This window comes from Arvicola amphibius, chromosome 3 (assembly GCF_903992535.2).
Source record: "Arvicola amphibius chromosome 3, mArvAmp1.2, whole genome shotgun sequence".
NCBI classification, from domain to species: Eukaryota; Metazoa; Chordata; class Mammalia; order Rodentia; family Cricetidae; genus Arvicola; species Arvicola amphibius.
Genome location: NC_052049.1, coordinates 143,780,310 through 143,802,146, shown reverse-complemented (window position 1 = coordinate 143,802,146; position 21,837 = coordinate 143,780,310). Strand labels below are relative to the sequence as shown.

Here is a 21,837-nt window from a genome sequence, read left to right as displayed (position 1 = left end):
CTGCTCCCTGCAGGAGACAGACTCTAATTCATTTGACCTTGTGAATCTCCCTCTGTTCCACGGAGTAAGCCTGACAGCTCCTACCTTTTGTGTTGAGATCATCTTTCAGCACCGGCCTTCCTTCCCGCCTTCACAGTGATCAAGGCCTTGGGGTAAGTACTTCCTCTTTCTCCTCTGGGCAAAAACTTACCAACATCCCTAAGTCTTGTCCTCAAACAAGGTCCCCAAACTGACTTCTCCTACACTCGGACCCTTGCCATCTCCACGGGACCTTGCCAATTCAGTTGTCTCCCAACACCCTAGCATACAGATAAAATGTAGACTAATAAGGGGTGCAGTCCTCCTCCAGGAATTCGTAGGCCAGCAGAAAGCATGGCCAAGGTTTCTGGTGTACAACCCAGGAAAATGCTAGAGAGTGGCTGAGAGCCAGAATGTGAGCGTGACTCCTCATGGGGCAGAGGGGGACAGGAGTGGGCACTAAGGTCACGTGAGAGGAGCAGAAACCCAGCCAGCTCCATCCTGCTTCCCCTCATTTGATAGCTAGGGAGTCCCAGACACAGCCAGCACTCATGACACATCTGCCCTGTGTTTACTGACATCAGGTGGCACACTGACTTGTAGGATCCTAGCATCTTCCTGTTTAACCTTCAAGGAAGGACACAGAACCGTGCAGTGAGAAGATTTGTAATTCACAGTGCTGGAAATAACTGCATGCGATTTGCTCGATAATTTATTAAAGCATTATCAAGTTCTATTTTCATCGCCTGGGCACTGTTTGAAAAGGCATCGCACATCAGTAGGATGGCACACATTTGTAGGTGGCACTGCTTCATAATCACCCAGAGATGACCATGCAATCTGGATGTTGCAGTCGCTGCCCGAGACCACCAGACAAAAGGGCGGTCAGGTGGCTTGGGGTGCATAGAAGCCTTGGGTCTCGGCTATGGGGCAGGGGTGCCCATCAAAGGGCTGTATTCTGAAGGGAAGGGAAGTAGTTTGGGAAAAAGAGTAGCTGGTTCCCACGAAACGATGGGAAATTAGATTTCTCAAAAGGGAGAGCCTGCCCAAATCTTCAGCTTCTTTCATGAAGATATTTAAAAAGCATATTAGAATACTGATTAGTTAAAGAAAAGAACCCACAAGTTGCATGCAAATGCTTGTGTGCGATTGAATGTGTGTGCATGTGTACGTGCGGTACTGGGGTCAAAGCCAGGGTCAACTGCTCTATCACAGAGCTCCGACCCCACAACTAAATCTAGTTTTAAAAGAAGTAATTATATTTTAAAAAAATTAAATGAGATTATAAAAATTATGTTGGCAGGACGATGACCATACAGCTACTGATGCAGGCCTTTCATCCCAGTACTTGGGAGGCAGAGGCAGGCGGATCTCAGTGAGTTCTATGGAGAAAATTCCAGGACAGCCAGAAACCCTGTCTCGGAACCACACACCCCACCCCATTATGTTGGTTGGTACAATTTTTAAAAATTTCAGAAAAGATGATTAATGGCATAAAAGTAAGCCTTGCTAGTAAATTTGTTTTAAATAGATATATACATGAAACACTCTTTTTCTTTCTTCTGAGATGGGTTCTTGGTCTGTAGCCCAGGCTGACACGGAACTCGAGGTAATCCTCCTGTCTCATCCTCCTGGGTGCCAGCATTATAGGTGTGTGCTACCATGCCCATCTCTCAGACCAACTACTCTCTTAGACATTAGATCGTCTAAAGTGAAGAGTTTTCTAATCCAGGGGTGTCTTAGTAAGAAGAGCTAACGAGCCCTTCCTGCCAGCAGCGATGTGGCAAGAAGACTTTGTTCCAGTGGCCAAGGGTGATTCTTTCCTGGAAGGTGTGGGCATGGAACTCGCCTGTGGCTTCATAAATATCTCTTGTCTTCACGGGAACCTTAGAAACCTGGGGAGCCCCCAGATGTCACTCCTGTATATGCGGGTGGGGGTTGGTCCCCACCACAAAGTGGAGTAAACAAAGGCATTGGGAACAAAGCTGAGTCTTCAGGAGTTGCAGCAATAGCCACCGAGATCAGAAGCAAGAGCCTTTCCCAGCCCAGTCGACTGCATGACATCTCTGAAGACAGGTGAGACAGGGCTTTCCTCCTTAAACCGCAGTCCATTCCGGGCTCCAGGGGACCTGTGTCCATCTCTTCTCCTGCTACAGTCTCCGGAGAAAGCCGAGCTTGAAGCTGCTGGGGATCTGGGTCATCTCCAGGGCGTGTGGAGAAGCCGTGAAAGGAAACGTGACTTGAAAAAGATACTTGGTGTCCAGCATCAACTGGGATGAGTCACCCCGGTTATTCAGAAGAGCCTGAGGTCAGAACCAAGGGGAGGGAGTCAGAACGGGTACATTCTGGTTCACCACTACTCGGAGGTCAAGAGCCAGGGAAGTCCAACAGCTCTGCCTCCTTGAGAAAGCTCAAGCAATCAGAAGTGAAGGCAGCCCCGGGTGGTTGAGTGCACAGCTCCAGGGAGACAAGCCTATTAGGGTCTCCTGAGCAGCCAGCTTCCAGGAAGTCACTCACTGTTACACTCCAAAAGCCATTCCTCACAGGACAGGCTGACTGGAACTGTTCTTAGTCTTTTTAAAAAATTACATTTATTTGCATGCATGTATGTGTGTGTCTCGATTAGATAACAGCTTGGGGAAGGAAGTCTGTTCTCTCCTACCATAAAGGTTCTGGGGAATCAAATTCAGGTCTTTCATCTTGACAGCAAGCACCGTTACTTGCTGAGTCATCTTGCTGGTCCATTTTATTCTTCTGTATTTATGTACATACCAAGGTTTAATTCTAAGCTCAGACATGACTGGATCTCAAGTTTTACATTTTAAAAAATTCATTTACATCTTTATTATTTAAAAAATTTTGGTGTCAGAATTGCTTCCTACTCTGTAAATTTTTAAAAATTTCTGGGTGCAGTGGCATGTGCTTTTAGCCACAAGCAGGTGGGTCTCTGTGAGTTCGAGGCTAGCTTGGTCTACAGGGTGAGTTCTAGGACAGCCAGGGCTACACAGAGAGACCTTGTCTTGAGACAAACAAATAAATGAATTTTTTAAAAATTAAAAGTTTATATGAGTATATATGTGTCTACGTGTGTATGCCCCATATGTGTGCAGTGCCCACAGAGGCCAAAAGGGGGCATCAGATTCCCTGGAACTGGAGTTCCAGGCAATTATGAGACTCATGATATGGGTGCTGGGAACTGAACTTGTGTCCTTTGTAAGAGCGGCAAGTGCTCGTACTGAGCCAGCACACTAGCCTTCTGCTATACTCTTGATAACCATGAGGACTCCAAAGGGCTTGTATATGTGGGTATAGCTACTGATATTTACTACAGTAGCAGTTAAAATAGTATTTAAATATTAATAAGTCCATTAAATTGAACATAACACTTTTGTTGATAAACAGTTAAAATTTCAGAATGAAAAACAAAACCAAAAGAAGACAATAGTGAGAAGCAGGAAGTTTTCTGTTCTGTGGACTTGAGCCGGTGTGAGACGAGTGTGCAACACCTGCTTCTGTATTCAGTGAGCTGGTGTGAGACGAGTGTGCAATGCCTGCTTCTGTATTCAGTGACCTAAGTAGGTCTGGATGAAGTATAAGGAAACTCTACCTCATATAGGCACAGCTCTGCAAAAAGCAAGGGTTTTGCAGACTCCTGAAAGGGTCTGCAGGATCCCCAAGATTCCCTAGTTCACCGGGAGAGAAACTTGGGGATGGTCATAGAAAAACGGGTCCGCAGGTCTGTTTCCACCGGGCTCTGCTCATTGGCACTACTTCTCAAAACAAACTGATAGGTGAGGGGTGCCAGGGCTAAAGGTGCTTGCTGCCAAGCCGGACAACCTGAGTTCAACCCCAGGAACCCACAGACGGATGAAGATAACGGACGCCTTTAATTTGTCCTCTGACCTCTGTTCACACATTGTAGGATGCATGCACACACGCTGTGGCATATTTGTACACACACACAATGATCTTTTCTTTAAGAGGAGCTAAAGGTCACAGCACCGGGGTCCTGGCTTATGTGTTTCCATTCCCTTCTCAACAGGATGGGAACAAGTAAAAAGCCACCAGCCGAGGTTCCACGTGCTTGACAACCATGTCTTAATATTGAACTGCACCATTTTACTCGAATGTCAGTATATGAATGTCTTATAGAGCGTACCAGGGTCAGGTTAACCTGGGCGCCCATAAGGAGCTCACCTGCACTTTGCGAACGAAGGACGGAGCGACTCTTTTCTCGAAGTCGTCTATAGGTGTGTATGAATTAAGGATCTTTATGATCTGCGAACATTACAGAACACGGAATCAGACCGAGGAAAAGAGCGAGCAGTTCTGGACAGTTAGGAACCTTCAAGAAACACAGGTGGCTCTTTTAGACTATAATTTGTCTCTGGAGCCATGTGCTGTCTATTCCAAGAGAACAGGGAAACAACACAAGCGGAATACAGAGTTCACAGAGAGTAACCATAGTCAGATGGCAGCGAGGGACTCTCCCCTTCCAGCCTCCCAGCTCCCACTCGGATTAGTGCACAAGGAAAGAGCATACACATATTTATGCCGTGAAGCCTGCAATCCCCAACCACCAAATAGTTATCAGGTAAAAGAGAAGTGACTTAGGGTCAGGCGCCCCACACAGCCAGCAAGCCGGGAAAATGCCTCAGGATCTCTCCTTCAAGGTCCAGAGAGAAGCTGGAGCAGCCCGCCCTCTCACCTGCACAGCGGACAGGCAGGTGCAGCACTCGGAGATCTCCTTGGCATCGCTGTCTGTGGTCTTCTTGACCTGGAGCAGCCAGGCTGCCTGAGACAGGGGCTCCAGCGTCTCCTTGGCCGAACTGTTCTGCAAGTTCTTATCTTTAAGCCATTCTTCTAAGTAGCTGATGTTGCACCTGGAGAAAGCCAGCAGACACTTGAGGACAGAGGGCTAAATCCCTCGGCATGTCCTAGAGGCTGCCGAGCTCACTGCACGCACGCTCAGGAGCCAAGTCCAGCGGTCTCACTTATATGAGGAGGGGATGGACCGGGAGATGGCTTTCCAGGTCCCCACCATCATCTGTACGGCAGCTACGACATCACGGGACAGTGTCGAGAGCCCTGTGTGGTGGGAAGGTGCTGAACACACCGCTTGGCATGGCGATGTCGACTCCATTTAGAGTTGGATATTTAGGCTGTTAAAATCATAGGTATGTACACTTTGATGCCCCAGAGCACCCACTACAAAACAACACAATTGATAAACTGCAAAGATACCATAATATTCTAGGGACACTAAAAAGGCAGAAAAAGGAAATCAGAGGAAAAAACCCACAGGAAGAAAAGAATGCAGCAGAGAGGTGGCCAAGGATTCTGCTCTTGCAGAGGACCCCATGCATGTTGGGAGTTCCCAGAATATTGGGCGGTTTACAGCGATCTGTAACTCCAACTCTGGGGGGATCATGGCCTCTGACCTCTGTGGGCACTACACTTTCATACATGTACCTCAACACACACACACACACACACACACACACACACACACACACACGTAATTTTTTTTAAAAAAAATAAAAACAAATTGTAAGGAAGAAAATAACACGGTAATAGAACTAAATATATCATGAATTACATTAAATTAAGGTAGTCTAAATTTCTCAATTAAGGAGCACCCATGGTCAGACTGGATTAAAAAAAAGAAAACATGACCAGGGCTGGAGAAACAGCTCAGCAGTTAAGAGTGATCACCGCTCCTACAGAAAAATCTGTTTGGTTTCCAGCATCCACACCAGGCAGCACACAATTGCCTGTAACTCCAGCTCTAGAGCAGCCACTCTCAACCGTCCTAATGCTGCAACATTTAATGCAATTCCTCATGTTGAGGTGACCCCAACATAAAGGTACTTTGTTATTTTCTATTGTTATGAATCATAATGTAAATATCTGATACGCAGGATATCTGATAAGTGACTCAAAGGGTCGAGACCTACATGTTGAGAATCACTACTCTAGAGGAATCTGATGCCCTCTTCTGGCTTCTGTGGGTACTGCACTCACAGGTACATACGCTCACCCCATAGATTTAATTTAAAATTAATAATTTAAAAACCGAGTCTTACAAACATCAAGACATTTGTGTGCACTAATTACAAGAAACTCACCTCGAATATGATGTAGGCATGTTAAAAGAAATGGATAGAAAAGATATTCTATGAAAATACTAATCAAATAAATAAAATAAATCTGGAGTGGCTTTAATCATTTTAAAGAAGACTACAAAGGAAAGAAAATTACCAGGAAGGGATAATCAGGACGTTACATAATGACAAGAGGACCATTTCACCCAGAGCTCTAGTGTTGTAAGCCATTCCCTTAGTCCCCAGGAATCATCATTCGAATTCCTGTTCCTAGGCATTTAACCAACACAGCCTGATCTATGACCGCAATGGAATTAAACTAAAGCAACCAAAGGCGACCAGATCCACGAAAGGCATGTAGAGTCACAAGGTTTATGCTGTGCTGGAAAGGAACCTGGAGCTTTGTATACGCCAGGCCACCACTCGACCAGCTCAGCCACATCCCCAGCCCCTCTGCCTCGTCTTTCGGTAGAAGCTTGTTCAGGCTCACAGCCATCAACCTACATGGGACATGGTAAGAGCTTTTCCCTTTCTCAACAAAGAGCAAAATATCTGCAAAGGCTGGTCCCTTTGAGTACCCCTTTGCATCTAAAAACTACAATATGGAGCCATGGGATTGTGTCCATAAGGTTTATGGGAAATCCAACTCCAACTTTCATGAGTGCTAAGAAGACATGATGGATTCTTTGCAGGTATTTCTCAGTATAAGAAACTCGGTCTCCTTCAAATCATAATACCCATGGTCACCTCCCCAGTCCCTCACAGGCACATAGGTGTCAATCACCTCAACACACATACATATGTATGTAGTTTCTAGAGCCTGTCCTGGAACTAGCTCTTGTAGACCAGGCTGGCCTCGAACTCAGAGATCCGCCTGCCTTTGCCTCCTGAGTGCTGGGATTAAAGGCGTGTGCCACCACTGCCTGGCTCCACACATACATATCTTAAACATTTCTCCTGCACTGTGTGCTTCCTAATCACAGGCTCCACGGCGCCTTAATTTGAGATAGGATCTATGGTCCTTAAAACTGTGTTCTGTCTTCAAGATGAACTCCAAAATGCTTTCAGTGCATTTGGGACACTCCTGGTCCAGATCGGACCCACCTCTTCATGACAGTCCTACAGGGTTCTGCCAAACAGACGGCTGCTGCTTGCTCCAGGCAGAGCCGGACACACCATGCCTTTGCTTTCATCTATCCCCTGCTTGGAATGTTCCTCGTCACTCAATGCTCTTCTCTCTTGTTTCCTCAGTGCATCGATTTGTCCTCCGTCTCATTTATCCCTGAGCATCCCATACCACCTGCTTGTGAGCCTCTCAACATGGTGCCAGGCTCTCTGTTCTCTACCTGACTGGGCCAGTCTCGGAGCAGGTGACTGGTAGGATAACACTGGGAAATCAGAATCTAGGACACAAATGTTGTTCTCACAGGCCAGAGCATCAAATTGGTAGAGTTTGAGAGGGTTGGTGTGGAGCCACCAACACTCAGGAGGCTCAGGGGGGCCTTGCACGTGTCCAGGGCAGTGAGGGTCTAGCACCTATGAACTGGCCTTTGGGAGCATTCCTTCCTGCTGGCCTCTCCAGGAGGCAGGAGGTGTGGCCTGTGGGTTATACCTTATTTGCATCCCTTGGGGGGGTGTGTGGCCTGTGGGTTTTATCTGATTTGCATCCTTCAGGAGGTGTGGCACGGGACTTTTACCTGATCTGCATCCCTTTCCTGCAGGAGCACATGTCCTTCCTCAGGAGGAGGCTGTTGAGGGTCACTGCCCCGATCAGGTAGAATAGCTGCTTCACCACCTGCCTCACAAGCTCGGGGTCCAGGCCATTCTGACACATGGTGGTGTAGAAGTAACTCAGCTGCTGCAGGACGGATGTCATGGTGTAGGCATCTGTGTCATCGATACTGGACGAGCGCTTCCGGAAACCGGTGGGCTTCAGACCGGAAATGCCCTGCAAGCTCTCATACTCCAGCATTCCTGGCACTGCGGGAAGGGTGGAAGGCTCTTTATACAGGGATCACAGGCATCATGTAAGGGTGCACATCTCTTAACCTCATTGTCTGTTTTTTGTAGTCATGGCTATGGGTGTGATGGAGCTCAGTGGTTAATACTGGCTGTCAGCTCAGTGGGATTTAGAATCTAGGAGACAGACTTCTGGGCCTGTCTGTGAGGGATTTTCTAGAATTAGGTAAATGGTGGTGGGAAAACCCACCCTAAGAGTAGTCAGTGGCATTCATGCACTGGGATCCTGGACCAAATAAAAGGAAGAAGGTCACCTGAGGCCCTGTTATCTCTTTATTTCCTCACTGTGGATGTAATATGGCCAGTTGTCTCATGGTCCAGCCAAGGACCACCTTTGCTTTGGTGGACTGTGTACTCTTAAACTGTGAGCCAAAATAAACTCACCCTCATGTTGCTTTTGGCATAGAAACAAACAAACAAACAAACAAAAAACACTAATATTAAAAAAAAGAACTGAGTATATTGGGATACCATAGTAAGCCAGGGCATGGGCCATGGCTTACAGAATGGCAGGAGCATCTCCTGGAAGCTTGAAACAGTGGTCCCCACGGGAAAGAGATCAGTAAGTAGCTCAGAGCCTGGAATCACCAAAGCTTGAAGTAGTTACATTTTAGAAAGCTGAGCAAAGCACGCACAAATGTGAGTGGGACCCGAGGACCTCAGACATACTTGGGCCAGCCACACGAGAACCCAAAGCAGCACATCAAATAAATAGTGTAAGTTCTCCGCAGGGTTCCCCTCGGGAAAAGGCATCCTCACTTAAAGGAAATGGTCAACTGTGTGCTACTATACATGGAATCACTTTAAACAAGCTAAGAATTAAAAGGTAGACACATGGTGATTACGCTTCTTAGTTTTCCAAGCTATGTTTTTCATAATCACATACACCACACCCAGAGTTTCTATTTAAAAGAGTCTCTTGGGCTGGGATTGTAGCTCACTTGGTAGAATGTTTGCCTAATAAGCATGAAGTCTTGGTTTGATTCTCAGTACTAAGCAAAACCAGGCACGGTGGCACATACCTGTAATCCCAGCACTCAGGGGATATAGGCAGAAGAATTATGAATTCAAGACCTGCCTTAACTATCATTACATATCAAGCTCAAGGCCAGCCTGGGTTACGGGAGACTCCATCCCAAAGCAGACAAAGAGCTTCTATATTGCTGTAAGTATCTCTCGGCCATTCATTCTCTTCTTACCTATTATGGGCTGGATGTTGTTCTCCATCACGATGATGAACTGATAATAAATCCGAATAGCCACATCACTCAGAATCTGTCTGTATTCTGCAAGATCAAAATTGTTCAAGCAGTTCTTATTCTGCTGTGGGCTGTTATACTTCATGAATTCCTGAAAGCAATTTGACATAACCATGAGACCGTTGTAGACACTGACGGAAACGGAAATGCTGCCCCTGCTAAGGACGCTATAGTCAGCACCTAAGGTAGCTTTTACAGCTTGAAGCTGAATGTCTGCTTTTAAATGAGTTCTTCAAGTTTATTTCACATGACAAAAAAATAGCAATTTGTTGTATAATCTCAGTCAGTGGCAGCCGTCATCACGGCACTGCCCCTGAAGCGGAGAGCTATAGAGGAAGACACTCGGTGTTCTGATCTGGCCTCTGCACGCAGCCTAAATGCCACTTTGTTCTAGTTCAGTGAAAAATGCCCCAGTGAGGCTTGAAGAACACCTTCATGATATCACTTCCTGGAAGCAGAGTTGGGGTGCAGAGGTCATCAACTTACAGATTATGGGAGAATAATCAGAGCCCTCTAGAGAGAACAGTTAGCAAAGTAAACCAGAGGTTCTATTTTGGGTCATCATACTGAAATCCACAGCATGGCCCCTTCAGGAGGAAACACCACCATCACACCTTCTATTGACTGGAAAACCAAGGAAAGCAATGCTTCACACTGAACCCAAGGTCTGAACTTTCTGGAGTAGCACCCACGCACATACAGGTGATACACAGAGTAGCCTCCTGGGTGAAGAGGAGGCCAGCAAGCTAGCTGGCATAGAGGCTGAGTGGAGTAGGGAGTTACTAATGAAGGCCTCCTTGAGCCAGATTGTGAGGTGGTCCCGGGAGGCCATCAGCAGGACAGACACACATCCTTACCTCTTCGCCACTGTACTGCTTCAGGCAGTTGAGGAAGTGACAAGTGTTGGACAGCCAGAAGGACAGCATCTCCAAATCTTCCAGATGTTCCTTAGACAAGAGAAGACAATGAAGGCATGGTGGCACACACCTTTAATCCCAGCACTTGGGAGGCTGAGGCTTGTAGATCTCCAAGAATGAGGTTAGTCTAGGCTACACAGTAGAGCCCTGTCTCAAAAAAAAGCAAAAACAAACATTAAAAACAAGCTTAGCTGGTGACTTCCGATCTGTGTGCCACACGCATGTGGATCCCTACCCATAGAGCGGGCAACCGTGGGTTGTCTAGCTGCCAGTCACTCTGATGAGCACAGCTAGGAAGGGTCATTCAGCAGGCTGAGCAGAGCCACCCTTCATCCTGGATGAGTCATTGCAGTAAGGTTAGAAGCACAGGAGTGCACCCCATCTTCTTCAACACACCGCACGGGAGTGGGGAGGGGCACCTTACGAAGTCACTGACCTACTGAACACCTGGTCCTTTTCTAGACCAGGAAAAACAGCAACAACGGGTTTTCATTTAGAATTTTACTTTATGTATATGGGTGTTTTATTGGCATGTGTGTCTATGCACCATGTGCGCGCAGTGTCCATGGAGGTCAAAAGAGGGCATTGGATCCCCTGGAACTGGAGTTATGAAGGGTTGTAGCTACCATAGCTACCATATGAGGTCTGGGAATCAAACTCGGGTCCTCTGCAAGAGCCCTCAATGCTCTTAACCCCTGAGTCATCTCTTCAGTGCCAATAATGTTTTAGGAAGAAGACTCATATGCTTGTCACCGGAAGAGATGGATAACCTTTCAGTATCCCATTTCCTTACTGCTGCACTAGAGCGGCACAGATCCCTCACTCATGAGGGGACGGAGGGGTGAGGCTGGGAGCACAGATCCCTCACACTTGAGGGGACGGAGGGGTGAGGCTGGGAGCACAGATCCCTCGCACATGAGGGGACGGAGGGGTGAGGCTGGGAGCACAGATCCCTCACACTCGAGGGGATGGAAGGGTGAGGCTGGGAGCACAGATCCCTCACACATGAGGGGATGGAGGGGTGAGGCTGGGAGCACAGATCCCTCACTCATGAGGGGATGGAGGGGTGAGGCTGGGAGCACAGATCTCTCACACATGAGGGAATGGAGGGGTGAGGCTGGGAGCACAGATCCCTCACACATGAGGGGACAGAGGGGTGAGGCTGGGAACACAGATCCCTCACACTTGAGGGGACGGAGGGGTGAGGCTGGGAGCACAGATCCCTCACACTTGAGGGGACGGAGGGTTGAGGCTGGAGGGGTGAGGCTGGGAGCACAGATCCCTCACACTTGAGGGGACGGAGGGTTGAGGCTGGAGGGGTGAGGCTGGGAGCACAGATCCCTCACACTTGAGGGGACGGAGGGTTGAGGCTGGAGGGGTGAGGCTGGGAGCACAGATCCCTCACACTTGAGGGGACGGAGGGGTGAGGCTGGGAGCACAGATCTCTCACATATGAGGGATGGAGGGGTGAAGCTAGGAGCACAGATCTCTCACTCATGAGGGGACGGAGGGTGAGGCTGGTGGCTACCAGGTTGTAGCTTCTTCACGAGTCTTTGAGGCTCACTGGCAGAACCTCCGCCATTTGTCTTTCCTTAGTAGCTTTGTTACTTTGGGGAAAGGTCAGAGGCCAAGGGTAGATAAGACTGGTTCACTTCCCAGAGCCCTTCCCTAATCAGACACTAAGCTGAGATCCAGCACCAAAGGCGGCTCCTACCTTAACCACGTGCTTGATGCCGTTAATGGCACTGTTCATGAGGGACTTGAGCATGTCGGCATCATTCAGGGAGTCTGCATACCGCACACACATGAACAGGATGTGAGCTGGCAGCCCGGGAATCATGTTCACTACCACGCCTCGGGGCTTCAGGTCTGTAGGGGAAAGAAACCTGCTCTCAGCTGCTGGTGGGAGGGGGTGGCTCCCAGCTGCTGGTGAGCTCTCCTCCCATGACAGGAGGGGATGGTGGGGCTCCTGGCTTTTCTGTGCTTGGGTGGAGCCTGAGAGCCCAGTGTCTCTTCTCTCAATCTGAGAAACTCCAACTTTTACTTAGCGAAAGTGCATGGGGGGGCCACCGGCTCACCCCACACCTCATTGGTAAAGGGCTCGCTCTCTGTTAAGAGGCCAGATGGGAGAAAGAATTTGTAATTTTTGCTGGCAAGGAGGCTCTAGATATTGGAACTCCAGTATAAGAAAGGAACCCAAGCCCCAGGTACCTCACCCCAATCACTTTGATAAGGATAGGAGCCATCTCAAGTCACAGGAAGCTGTCTCCAATGGAGACAATAGTGGCCAGCAGTACTGCAGAGGAGACAAGCTATCAAGGGTAAAAGATGCCAGAGAGGGTGGCATATGCCTTTAATCCCAGCACTCAGAATGCAGAGGCAGGTGGATCTCTGTGAGTTCAAGGTCAGCTGGTCTACAGAGTGAATGCAAAGACAGGCTCCAAAGCTACAGAGAAGCCCTGTCTCGAAAAACAAAAACAAAAAAAGAGAGATGTCAGGGAGGAGCTGGAGAGATGCTCAGAGGTTAAGAGCACTGGATGCTCTTGCAGAGGATCCGGTTCAGTTCCCAGCATTCATGTGGTGGCTCACAACCATCTATTAACTCCTGTCCACAGGAGCTGACCTCCTTTTCTGCTATCCATGAACACCAAGAATGTTCATGGTGTACATACATACATACATGCATGCAAGTAGACACTCATACACATTAAATAAATGATTAGTCTTTTAAAGAGAGAGATGTCAGAGAGGCAGAGCAGGGATGAAGAGAGAAACCTTGCAGGGAAGCTTATGACAGGAAAACAGGAGCTTCCAGTGGCTGAATTAAAGCAACCACAGAGAAGATGTCCCTTGGTGCTAACACAGGTAGGACTGTGTTAAGGTTTGAATCTTATAAATTTATGCTTTGAACACTTGTTTCCCGACTAGTGGTGCTATCTGGGGAGGCTGTTACCTTGTCTGTAAAATTAGGTCATTAAGGGTGGGCCATCAAAGACGGCCCCTGATACCTGCCTTTGTCTGTTTCCTGTTGCTGTACCGTAAGCAGGTTTCACCCCACATTCTCTTACTACCACAAACTCAGCAGGCCTGCCACGCCAAGGCCAAGGTAAATCTTTCTTCCAGTTGTTTCCAGCAGGAAAGCAATCAACAGATCAACAGACTGATGCTCTCTCTCTCTCTCTCTCTCTCTCTCTCTCTCTCTCTCTCTCTCTGTGTGTGTGTGTGTGTGTGTGCGTGTGTGTGTGTGCGATCATTGCAAAGCAGAGGAATCAAGGCAGCAGCATCTTTTTCTTTAAAGGTGCTGGGGAAGATGGAGAGATGGCATTGCAGCCAAGCGCACACACTTCTTTTTCAGAAGAGCGGAGTTTAACTCCCAGTACCCACATTGGACAGCCAACAGTTCTCTGTAACTCAGTCCTTAGACATGCAACATGAGTGTCCTACCACTGAACTACATTCCTAGCCATTGGCTTTGTATGATGGGGTTTCCTATGCAGTTCAGGATGGTCTGGGACTCAGTATTCCTGCCTTTCTGCCCCTAAGTGCTGGGATTACAAGTATGCCCTTCCAGGCCCAGGTCCGGGAGTTGTGTCTTCCATTCTGACCCTATGGTTAGACTTGGGAGGACGTTGGGACAATGGTTCTCAGCTGAGGACTGTTTTGGTTCACCAGAGGGCACTGACAGTGTTTGTGAACCCTGGAGCTCGACACCAGCTTCTAGAGTAGGTGGAAGCTAGCAATATGGTGATGTAGTTTATAGTGCGTAGCCTCTGCCCTCAACCAAGGACCACCTGGTCAGCCCTGAAGCTGGGAAGCTTCAAGCTAGGGGAGAAACCATGAAGGAAGAGAGAGATAAAGAAGAGTCCTCGTCCAGGACTTTGGAACTGACTGATTTTCAGGTTCTCAAAGAGAAAGCATAACCCAGAGATAAGGGTTTGACTACCAAGAATGAGATTTTGAATGATCTTGGCCTCATCTTCTTTCTTGTATTCCAGCATTCCAAGGTACTCCTTGGGTCCTGAGGGCAGGTGCACTTCATTGGCTGCAGACAAAGGCAAATTGTCAGCTACATACACGAAAGCCACACTTTCTGGTGTCATAGTGAGGATATTGTCCAAGTCTACCCTGGTCATGAACCACTACAGCTGGCAGCTATTTGTGGGGCTGTTGGATGCCCTATAGTGATTTCTGTCTGTGAATAAAGACAAAGATGTACTTGAATGAATCCCAGTGAGTGCCTCATTCGTCTCCAGTATGGCAGGGAGGGAGAGAAACCCAAGACACTGCCCTGATGATATCTACAGGGAAGGTACAAGACTCAGGAAACAAAATGCTGAGACACACATCTTGACCACAGGGGTGAGGCTGCACTCTCCTATGGCTCCTGTGAGAAATAACCACATACTTAAGGGTGACAATGCTAGGCTGCTAAGTTGGGGTAATGTGTTGCATCATAATGGGTAACTGATATAGGCATAAAGGAGTCCTGACTTAGATGTGTTGAGCTGAAAGGAAGTAGTGAAAGAGACAAAATGGATCTAGGACTTAAGAAAAGAAGCGATGATTAGGTATGAGGTTTGGTAGACATTATATAGAGAACGTAGCTCATTATTTTATTCATCTACTCCTTTTTATCTATCATCATCTATCCTCCATTGACATATAGATACACCCATCATCCACTGTCGTCTACCCATTCACCTATCATTCATCCATCCACCGATTACCCATCTGTATCTACCCATCCATCCATCCATTCATCCACCCATCCACCAAGTCTAATAGTAGAGACATAAAGGACAGGACATCTAGACCTGTCCCTTGTTTCCATGAGGCAGATTGGCTCATAACATCTCTTACTGGCTGGGCAGTGGTGGTGCACACCTTTAGTCCCAGCACTTGGGAGGCAGTGGCAGGTGGATCTCTGAGTTTGGAGCCAACCTGGTCTACATAGAGAGTTCCATGACAGCCAGGACTACACAGAGAAACCCTGTCTTGAAAACAAAAACAAAACAAACATCTATTACTAAAGAGGAAAGAGCCTGAAGATATTGCAAACTTAAGATAAAAGTGTAGTACTTATGAATAAAGGAGGTCTTCAAAAGAATGAGCACAGAAAAAGAAAGAGGTGGCTGTAGGTACAGCCCGTGCAAGCAAAGATGGAACCATGAAGAAGTAAAGAATGAAGAAGGCGGCAAGAGTGGAAGGACTGGCATGGACAGGGGCTCCAAAGCTAAGGGAGGAAAGGTAGTGGTCCTTCCCTCAGGCCTCCTGGGGACAGGCTGCAAATGCCATTCAGCTGAGGTCAGGATGTCATGTCTGTCTTCTCTGTTCTCTCCACGGCCTTCAAAATGATTAATTGGATACTCACTCACAATTTCATCTTGACAATGAGGAGCTAACAGAGGAAGGGGATAACGTATTGTTTTAGGGGGTTCCTTGAAACAGCAGGAGTGTTCTTGCTGTCTGGTACAATGAGCTTCTTTATACCTTTAAAGGCTCTTTAGCCTAGCCCTAGGCCCTAAACCTGAGCAGTTGAGCATCATCCTTTAGGCTCTGTGTACTTTGAATATGGTCATGATCACACACTGCAGAGCACAGTGCCTTCCCCAAAAGCTGCAAAGAATGAGGACACACCCCTCCTACCTTTTTCAATTGTCTTGGTTAAAGTCTTGACTTGATCCTGTAGCTTTTTAATGACTCTGTCCTTCATGTCCAACTCTTCCTCAAGATCCTTCAGAAACCCAGAGAAACAAGGAATTTTCTCAGAAGCATCTCCTTTGACTTTGATTTGTTAATACCTTTACGGATCTGTAGTTCACATTCCATAAAATTCACTCGCACACATGATTTGCACAGCAGCTGCTTTCCATATTATACAGTTCCTGATATTTTCAAGGCTCCCCTAGTGAACACTACATCTGGGCTGGCTCACACCTGATGCTCAGAGCTCAATCCCCAATACCACATGGTGGATTCTGCATATTGTGTTCACACACACACATACACACACACACACACACACACACACACACACACACACTGTCCTAGTCAGTTTAGTTTTTTGCTAATGTACCATGATCTAGAGTCATTCATTGGGAGGAGCGAACCTCAATTCAGACAATGCCCCCACCAAGTTGACCTGTGGAGAATTTTCTTGATTAACGATTGATGTTGAAGGACCCACCAATAAATTAATGTCCAATACAGACTGAAAATTAGATCTGGGGAAATGGGCTCTTTGAATGTCAGAAGAGGGCGCCAGAGAGACTTCTGAGGTTTGGACACGGCTTTCCCTTTCCTTCTGGGTGAAGAGGTGGCCTTGCCCAGGCTGAGTTTGGCTTTAACACTAGGCTGGTCCTAGGTGCCCAGAAACATCTCTCACAAAGGGCAGAGAGCCTTCCAGCCCTTCTGAAAGTGACTACCTGTTATTTTCCCCTTTCTGTTATGACTGGGTCTCGTATATGGCAGGCTGTCCTCAAACTCCCTTCAAGGACAACCTTTAGCTCCTGATGCTCCTGGGATTACAGGCGCTCTCTACCATGTCCAGACTGTGCAGTGCTGCAGATGGCAAACACTCTACCGCTGAGTTTTATCACCACACAACCACCTGTCTTTAGGTAAGGACCCAGAGTACTCTCACGGAGGGCCTTTCGGTCTACAGCTGTTATCCTTATTCGACAGGCGGAACACTTAGTTCTCCGCTCAGCAACACCGCCATACAAGAGCCAACCGTCCATACTCCTTACCCTGTTTTCCAATGACAGCTGAGAGGCCTCCTGTTGGAGAACACGCTTGGCTTCCTCTTCAGCTTCTGGTTGCTTCTCCAGGAACTCGCTGGTCTCCTGCAGTTCTTGGATCTTATCTATGGGCCCCTCATTTCCTTTGACTTCCACTGCCCTAAGGAAGGGACAAGATGCTCTGGGCATCGTGTGACCACCCTAATGTTGATGACTGCACAGATGGAGGTCTCCTGCCAGTTCCCACCAGAACACTCACTTGCCCTGCGCCCCCAGTTCCCACCAGAACACTCACTTGCCCTGCGCCCCCAGTTCCCACCAGAACACTCACTTGCCCTGCAACCCCAGTTCCCACCAGAACACTCACTTGCCCTGCAACCCCAGTTCCCACCAGAACACTCACTTGCCCTGTGCCCCCAGTTCCCACCAGAACACTCACTTGCCCTGTGCCCCCAGTTCCCACCAGAACACTCACTTGCCCTGTGCCCCCAGTTCCCACCAGAACACTCACTTGCCCTGTGCCCCCAGTTCCCACCAGAACACTCACTTGCCCTGCATGCCCAGTTCCCACCAGAACACTTACTTGCCCCACACTCCTTCCTCGTCTCTGGCTCGACTTAGATGACTGAGTGACTCTTCGGGTTTTCCTATCATGAGAAACCTGTCACTGCTGTGGTCAGCCATGCCACTGAGATCTAATTTGGGGTTGCCAATATTTTCCCAGATCTAAGGCTCTAATCCATGTCTAATCAGAGATTATTAGGTTTTGTTTGGTCTGAACAAGATTTACTTTGTTTGCTTGCCTTGTAAAGCATTATTTAAGAATGACATTTGATATAAACATCTAGATTTCTAGATTCGCTTTAAAAATAGTGATAGCAGAACCAGGGGCTACATTCCCACTGTGCCAGATACCCAAGGAACTTAAAGGAAGCTGCCCCTTTAATACCACACCCATTCTTGACCTTCACACAGCTATCCTTTTACCCCTGTGCTACCTGCCTGGCCCTGGAGACCATAGCTAATGCCCCCAATGCCGTGGCTTCCCACGAATTTCTTGGATGCTGGTATCTGGTATCTCTAAGAGCAGGACCAGGATGGTTCCATTACCTTCCATCTTCTCGGTCTGCTCCTTCAGGCGCGACTCAAGATCCTGTTTCTGCCTTTCCAGCTCTGAAATCTGCTGCTTGAAGTCTGGGATCATCTTCAGAGAACAGTTAACAACTATTAGAATAGTCAGTGTTTGAGTCTGGACCTTAACTCTCCAGAACATTCATCCGTCTCCCGTTCAGCTTGTAGAACATTCAGCTGTGTAAAAGGTCAGATGAGGCACTGGGATTTGTTGATATTCTATCCCCTCCCCCTTCATCTAAAGATGTATACAGTGGTCTCCAAGAATCCCAGCATGCTCAGAGAGCAGTTCTCACACGACTGTCACTGTGGGAAGGGAAGATTGCTCTGTGCTAAACTCTGTGCTAAATTGCCTAGCAAAACCATCTCAACCTGGAACAGGACACACTATCTCAGAACATCCGGTAGGTGGCATTGTCCAGGGCTCTCCATAAGCCCCTCTCCTTTGGTGTGTGCCTTATGTCCATCCCTTCACCTGCAGCCAGGTACAAACAGTTTGTCTGCTTTCTAAGTTTATACAGACACCCAGGCTGCCAAAGCCCAAACATATCTTAAAAGCACCATGTGTTTCTGTATCTTGAAAGCATTCTCTCTGTGTGTGTGTGTGTGAGTGAGTGAGTGAGAAAGAGAGAGAGAGAGAGAGAGCGAGAGAGAGAGAGAGAGAGAGAGAGAGAGAGAGAGAGAGAGAGAGAGAGAGAGAGAGAGCCTGTAGATCTGTGGGAAGGCCTACCATGTTTTCTGATGTCAGCCTGGTGACTTCGTGACGGATACTTTCATTGATGCCTGTCTCTTCTCGGAACAGTTTCTGCAGGTGGTTGATCTCTTGGCTCAGGTGGACTACTTTGAAGTTCAGACCTTCAATCTCTTTTTCGTAGCAATCCTTCTGAGACTGGAAATGGCTTTCCAGAACACTGTTAAAAGAAGGGGAGAGGAATGAGCCCACAGTGTTCAGCGACCTCCATATTGCTGGGCTGACCACAGAGGGGACATCGTGTTATAGCTGAGAAAGCTAGGGTCAGCATTTCCCTCTCAGGACTAAAGCTGACAATGCATTCACAGAAACAGGGAGGGAATTAGGAGTTGAAACCAAAGGACCCTGGCCACTGTTAGAAAACAGTGTGTGTGGTTAACATGGAGTTTATAACAAAGGCATTTCATTTTAGAAGTGATTCAGTTATGGTTTTACAGTTAATAGTTTGAAACCTCTGTTCTGCGTGATACAGCTGTGATGATACGTTCTATACACTCGTGAGGATTCCCAGAGTGTACAAGGTGAGGGGGACCCTGCTGTGTCACCACGCTGTCATAGGGGCTGGTGGCTGTAGGAAGTCCACACATGACAAAGGAGGTGTAAACGAGGACTCCTCTGTTCTTTCTCTTTATCTCTCTCACTTTCTCTCTCCTTTAGGTCCCTCTATGTAGCTCTGGGTGTCCTGAAACTCCATATCTAGATCAGACTGGCCTTGAACTCACAGAGATCCAACCGCCTCTGCCTCCCTAATGCTGAGATTAAAGGTGTGTGCCATCACGCCCAGTGAGAAATCTATTTTCAACTCAAGTTTGCTGTGCACCTAAAACTACAAGACAATGAAGTTTATTAATTTAAAGACACGCAGAAACTTCCTCAGTCCAACCACACCACAGTAGCTGCTTATATGATGTAACTATGTCTTGCTTTTACTTTTAAAGCATTCATGCATTTTTACTTTATGTGTGTTTGCCTGCATGTATGTATGCATGTATACCATGTGTGTGCATTGACTGTGGAGAGCAGAAGAGGGCATCAGATCCCTTGGGGCTAGAGTTATAGACGGTTGTGAGCTACCATGTGGTTGCTGGGAATCTAGCGGACCTGGGCCCTTGGCAAGAGCAGTCAATGTTCTTAACTGCTGGCCCATCTCTCCAGTACAGATTTTGTTTGTTTTTTGAGATAGGGTCTCTAGCCCGGGCCAAGTCCCAAACATCTTTGGTAGTTAACGATGACCTTGGAGTTCATCATCTTGATTTCCAAGTGCGGGGGTTACAGATGAGCCCATCACACCCCATTTATTCAGTGCAAGGGATGGAAATAAAGTTGTTGTTTTTTTTGGGGGGGGTATGGTTTGAAACAAGGTTTCTCTGTGTAGCTTTGGAGACTATCCTGGAACTCTCTCTGTAGAGCAGGCTGGTCTCAGACTCATAGAGATCCACCTGCCTCTGCCTCCTAAGTGCTGGGATCAAAGGCGTGCACCACCACTGCCCAGTGGGAAACCAGAGTTTTATGCAGACCAGGCAAGCACTCCACTAACTGAGCTACATCCCCAACCCTGTAACCAGTTTCTCACTAGGTCTCCTCTAACTAGGCAAATGGCTGACTTCTCAGAGGTCTTTCTAGGGGCTATTAGATAATTTTACCATAAGAATATACTTCACATGTCAAATCTAGGTGAGATGAACTTCCCAACATTGTACTGTCTCTGGAAAAAAATAAAACAAAACCAAAAAATCCAAACCAAACAAACGAAAAAAACAGAACTCCAAGGGAACACCTCACCGAGTTGCCTTTTTGAGTCCTTCATAGGCAAACCAAAGTTCTCCATCCTCATTTAAGTGCTCCAGATCCTCCACAGAGAGCCTGGGAAATAAAACAAAGAAGGCACAAATGTCCAGCCTTCTTACTCACGTTTCACATGGTTTGTGTGTGTCATTCCTACAGTACAGCTCACCTTGCTTTCTAAAAGATTGTGTGTATGTGTGCAGGCATGTATGTGTGTGTTCAGGTGCTGGTAGAGACCAGAAGAGGGCATCACATCCTCCATGGAGCTGGAGTTTCCGTTGGTACTAGGAACTGATCCCTGGTCCTCTGTAGGAGCAGCAAGCACTCTTAACCACTGAATTATCAGACCCTCCAACTTCCAACCCCAGTTTGTTTATCTATCTATCTATCTATCTATCTATCTATCTATCTATCTATCTATCTATCTATCTTTTCACTGGCTTGGTGCTCACTGATTGAACTAGACTATCTGGTCAGTAAGCCCAGGGATCCTCTGTCTCTGCTGCCCCAGTGGTTGGTCACAAGCATGTAAGGCCATGCTTAGCCCCCCCCCCGCCTCCTTTTTTTAAAAGAAAAGCATAGGTTGTAGGGATCAAGTTTACACTTCACTCAGTGTAAATACTTATAAATATCTGAAGACGTAAGACTGGTACCTGCTTCTAACATCTTCTATGTCGTAGCTCTCCAGAAGCTGTTTGGTGACCTCTGACATCCGTTCTGGAAGGAAAGGGACAGCAGCATAAATCAAAGTCGAGCATGGCTTTCTTCCCTGTAGCTTCTCCAGAATGGTTTCCTACAATCTGCAGCTGAATAACCGAGTAGCTGGCTACCAACACACTAACCACTGTCTTGGGTATCCAACTAGCAAGGTGTCCAGACTACCAACTAACCAGCCCATGAGCCAGTACCTCTCACCAACCCACTAACCAGTCCATGCCCTTGTACCTCTCACCTACCCACAAATCAGCCCACGCCCTACTACTTCTTACCTACCCACAAACCAGCCCACAACCCAGTACTTCTTACCTACCCACTAACCAGCCCACGACCCAGTACTTCTTACCAACCCACAAATCAGCCCACGCCCTAGTACTTCTTACCTACCCACAAACC

General features: G+C 47.5%; 1 protein-coding gene across 1 annotated transcript in view; it reads right to left on the bottom strand.

Moving 5' to 3' along the window:
* Positions 1-2,168: 2,168 nt before the first annotated feature.
* The window catches only part of Myo5c (myosin VC), a 76,753-nt gene continuing 57,084 nt past the window's right edge, over positions 2,169-21,837 (bottom strand). The window contains exons 27-41 of the mRNA XM_038322744.1: positions 21,378-21,441; positions 20,722-20,802; positions 18,919-19,099; positions 18,168-18,261; positions 17,641-17,704; positions 17,067-17,217; positions 15,964-16,051; positions 14,261-14,359; positions 12,032-12,186; positions 10,258-10,347; positions 9,341-9,491; positions 7,820-8,102; positions 4,727-4,901; positions 4,216-4,296; positions 2,169-2,321 (exon numbers count right to left, since the gene is read on the bottom strand). Coding sequence (XP_038178672.1) covers positions 2,169-2,321; positions 4,216-4,296; positions 4,727-4,901; positions 7,820-8,102; positions 9,341-9,491; positions 10,258-10,347; positions 12,032-12,186; positions 14,261-14,359; positions 15,964-16,051; positions 17,067-17,217; positions 17,641-17,704; positions 18,168-18,261; positions 18,919-19,099; positions 20,722-20,802; positions 21,378-21,441 — 1,910 coding nt within the window. The remainder of the gene's footprint in view (positions 2,322-4,215; positions 4,297-4,726; positions 4,902-7,819; positions 8,103-9,340; positions 9,492-10,257; positions 10,348-12,031; positions 12,187-14,260; positions 14,360-15,963; positions 16,052-17,066; positions 17,218-17,640; positions 17,705-18,167; positions 18,262-18,918; positions 19,100-20,721; positions 20,803-21,377; positions 21,442-21,837) is intronic.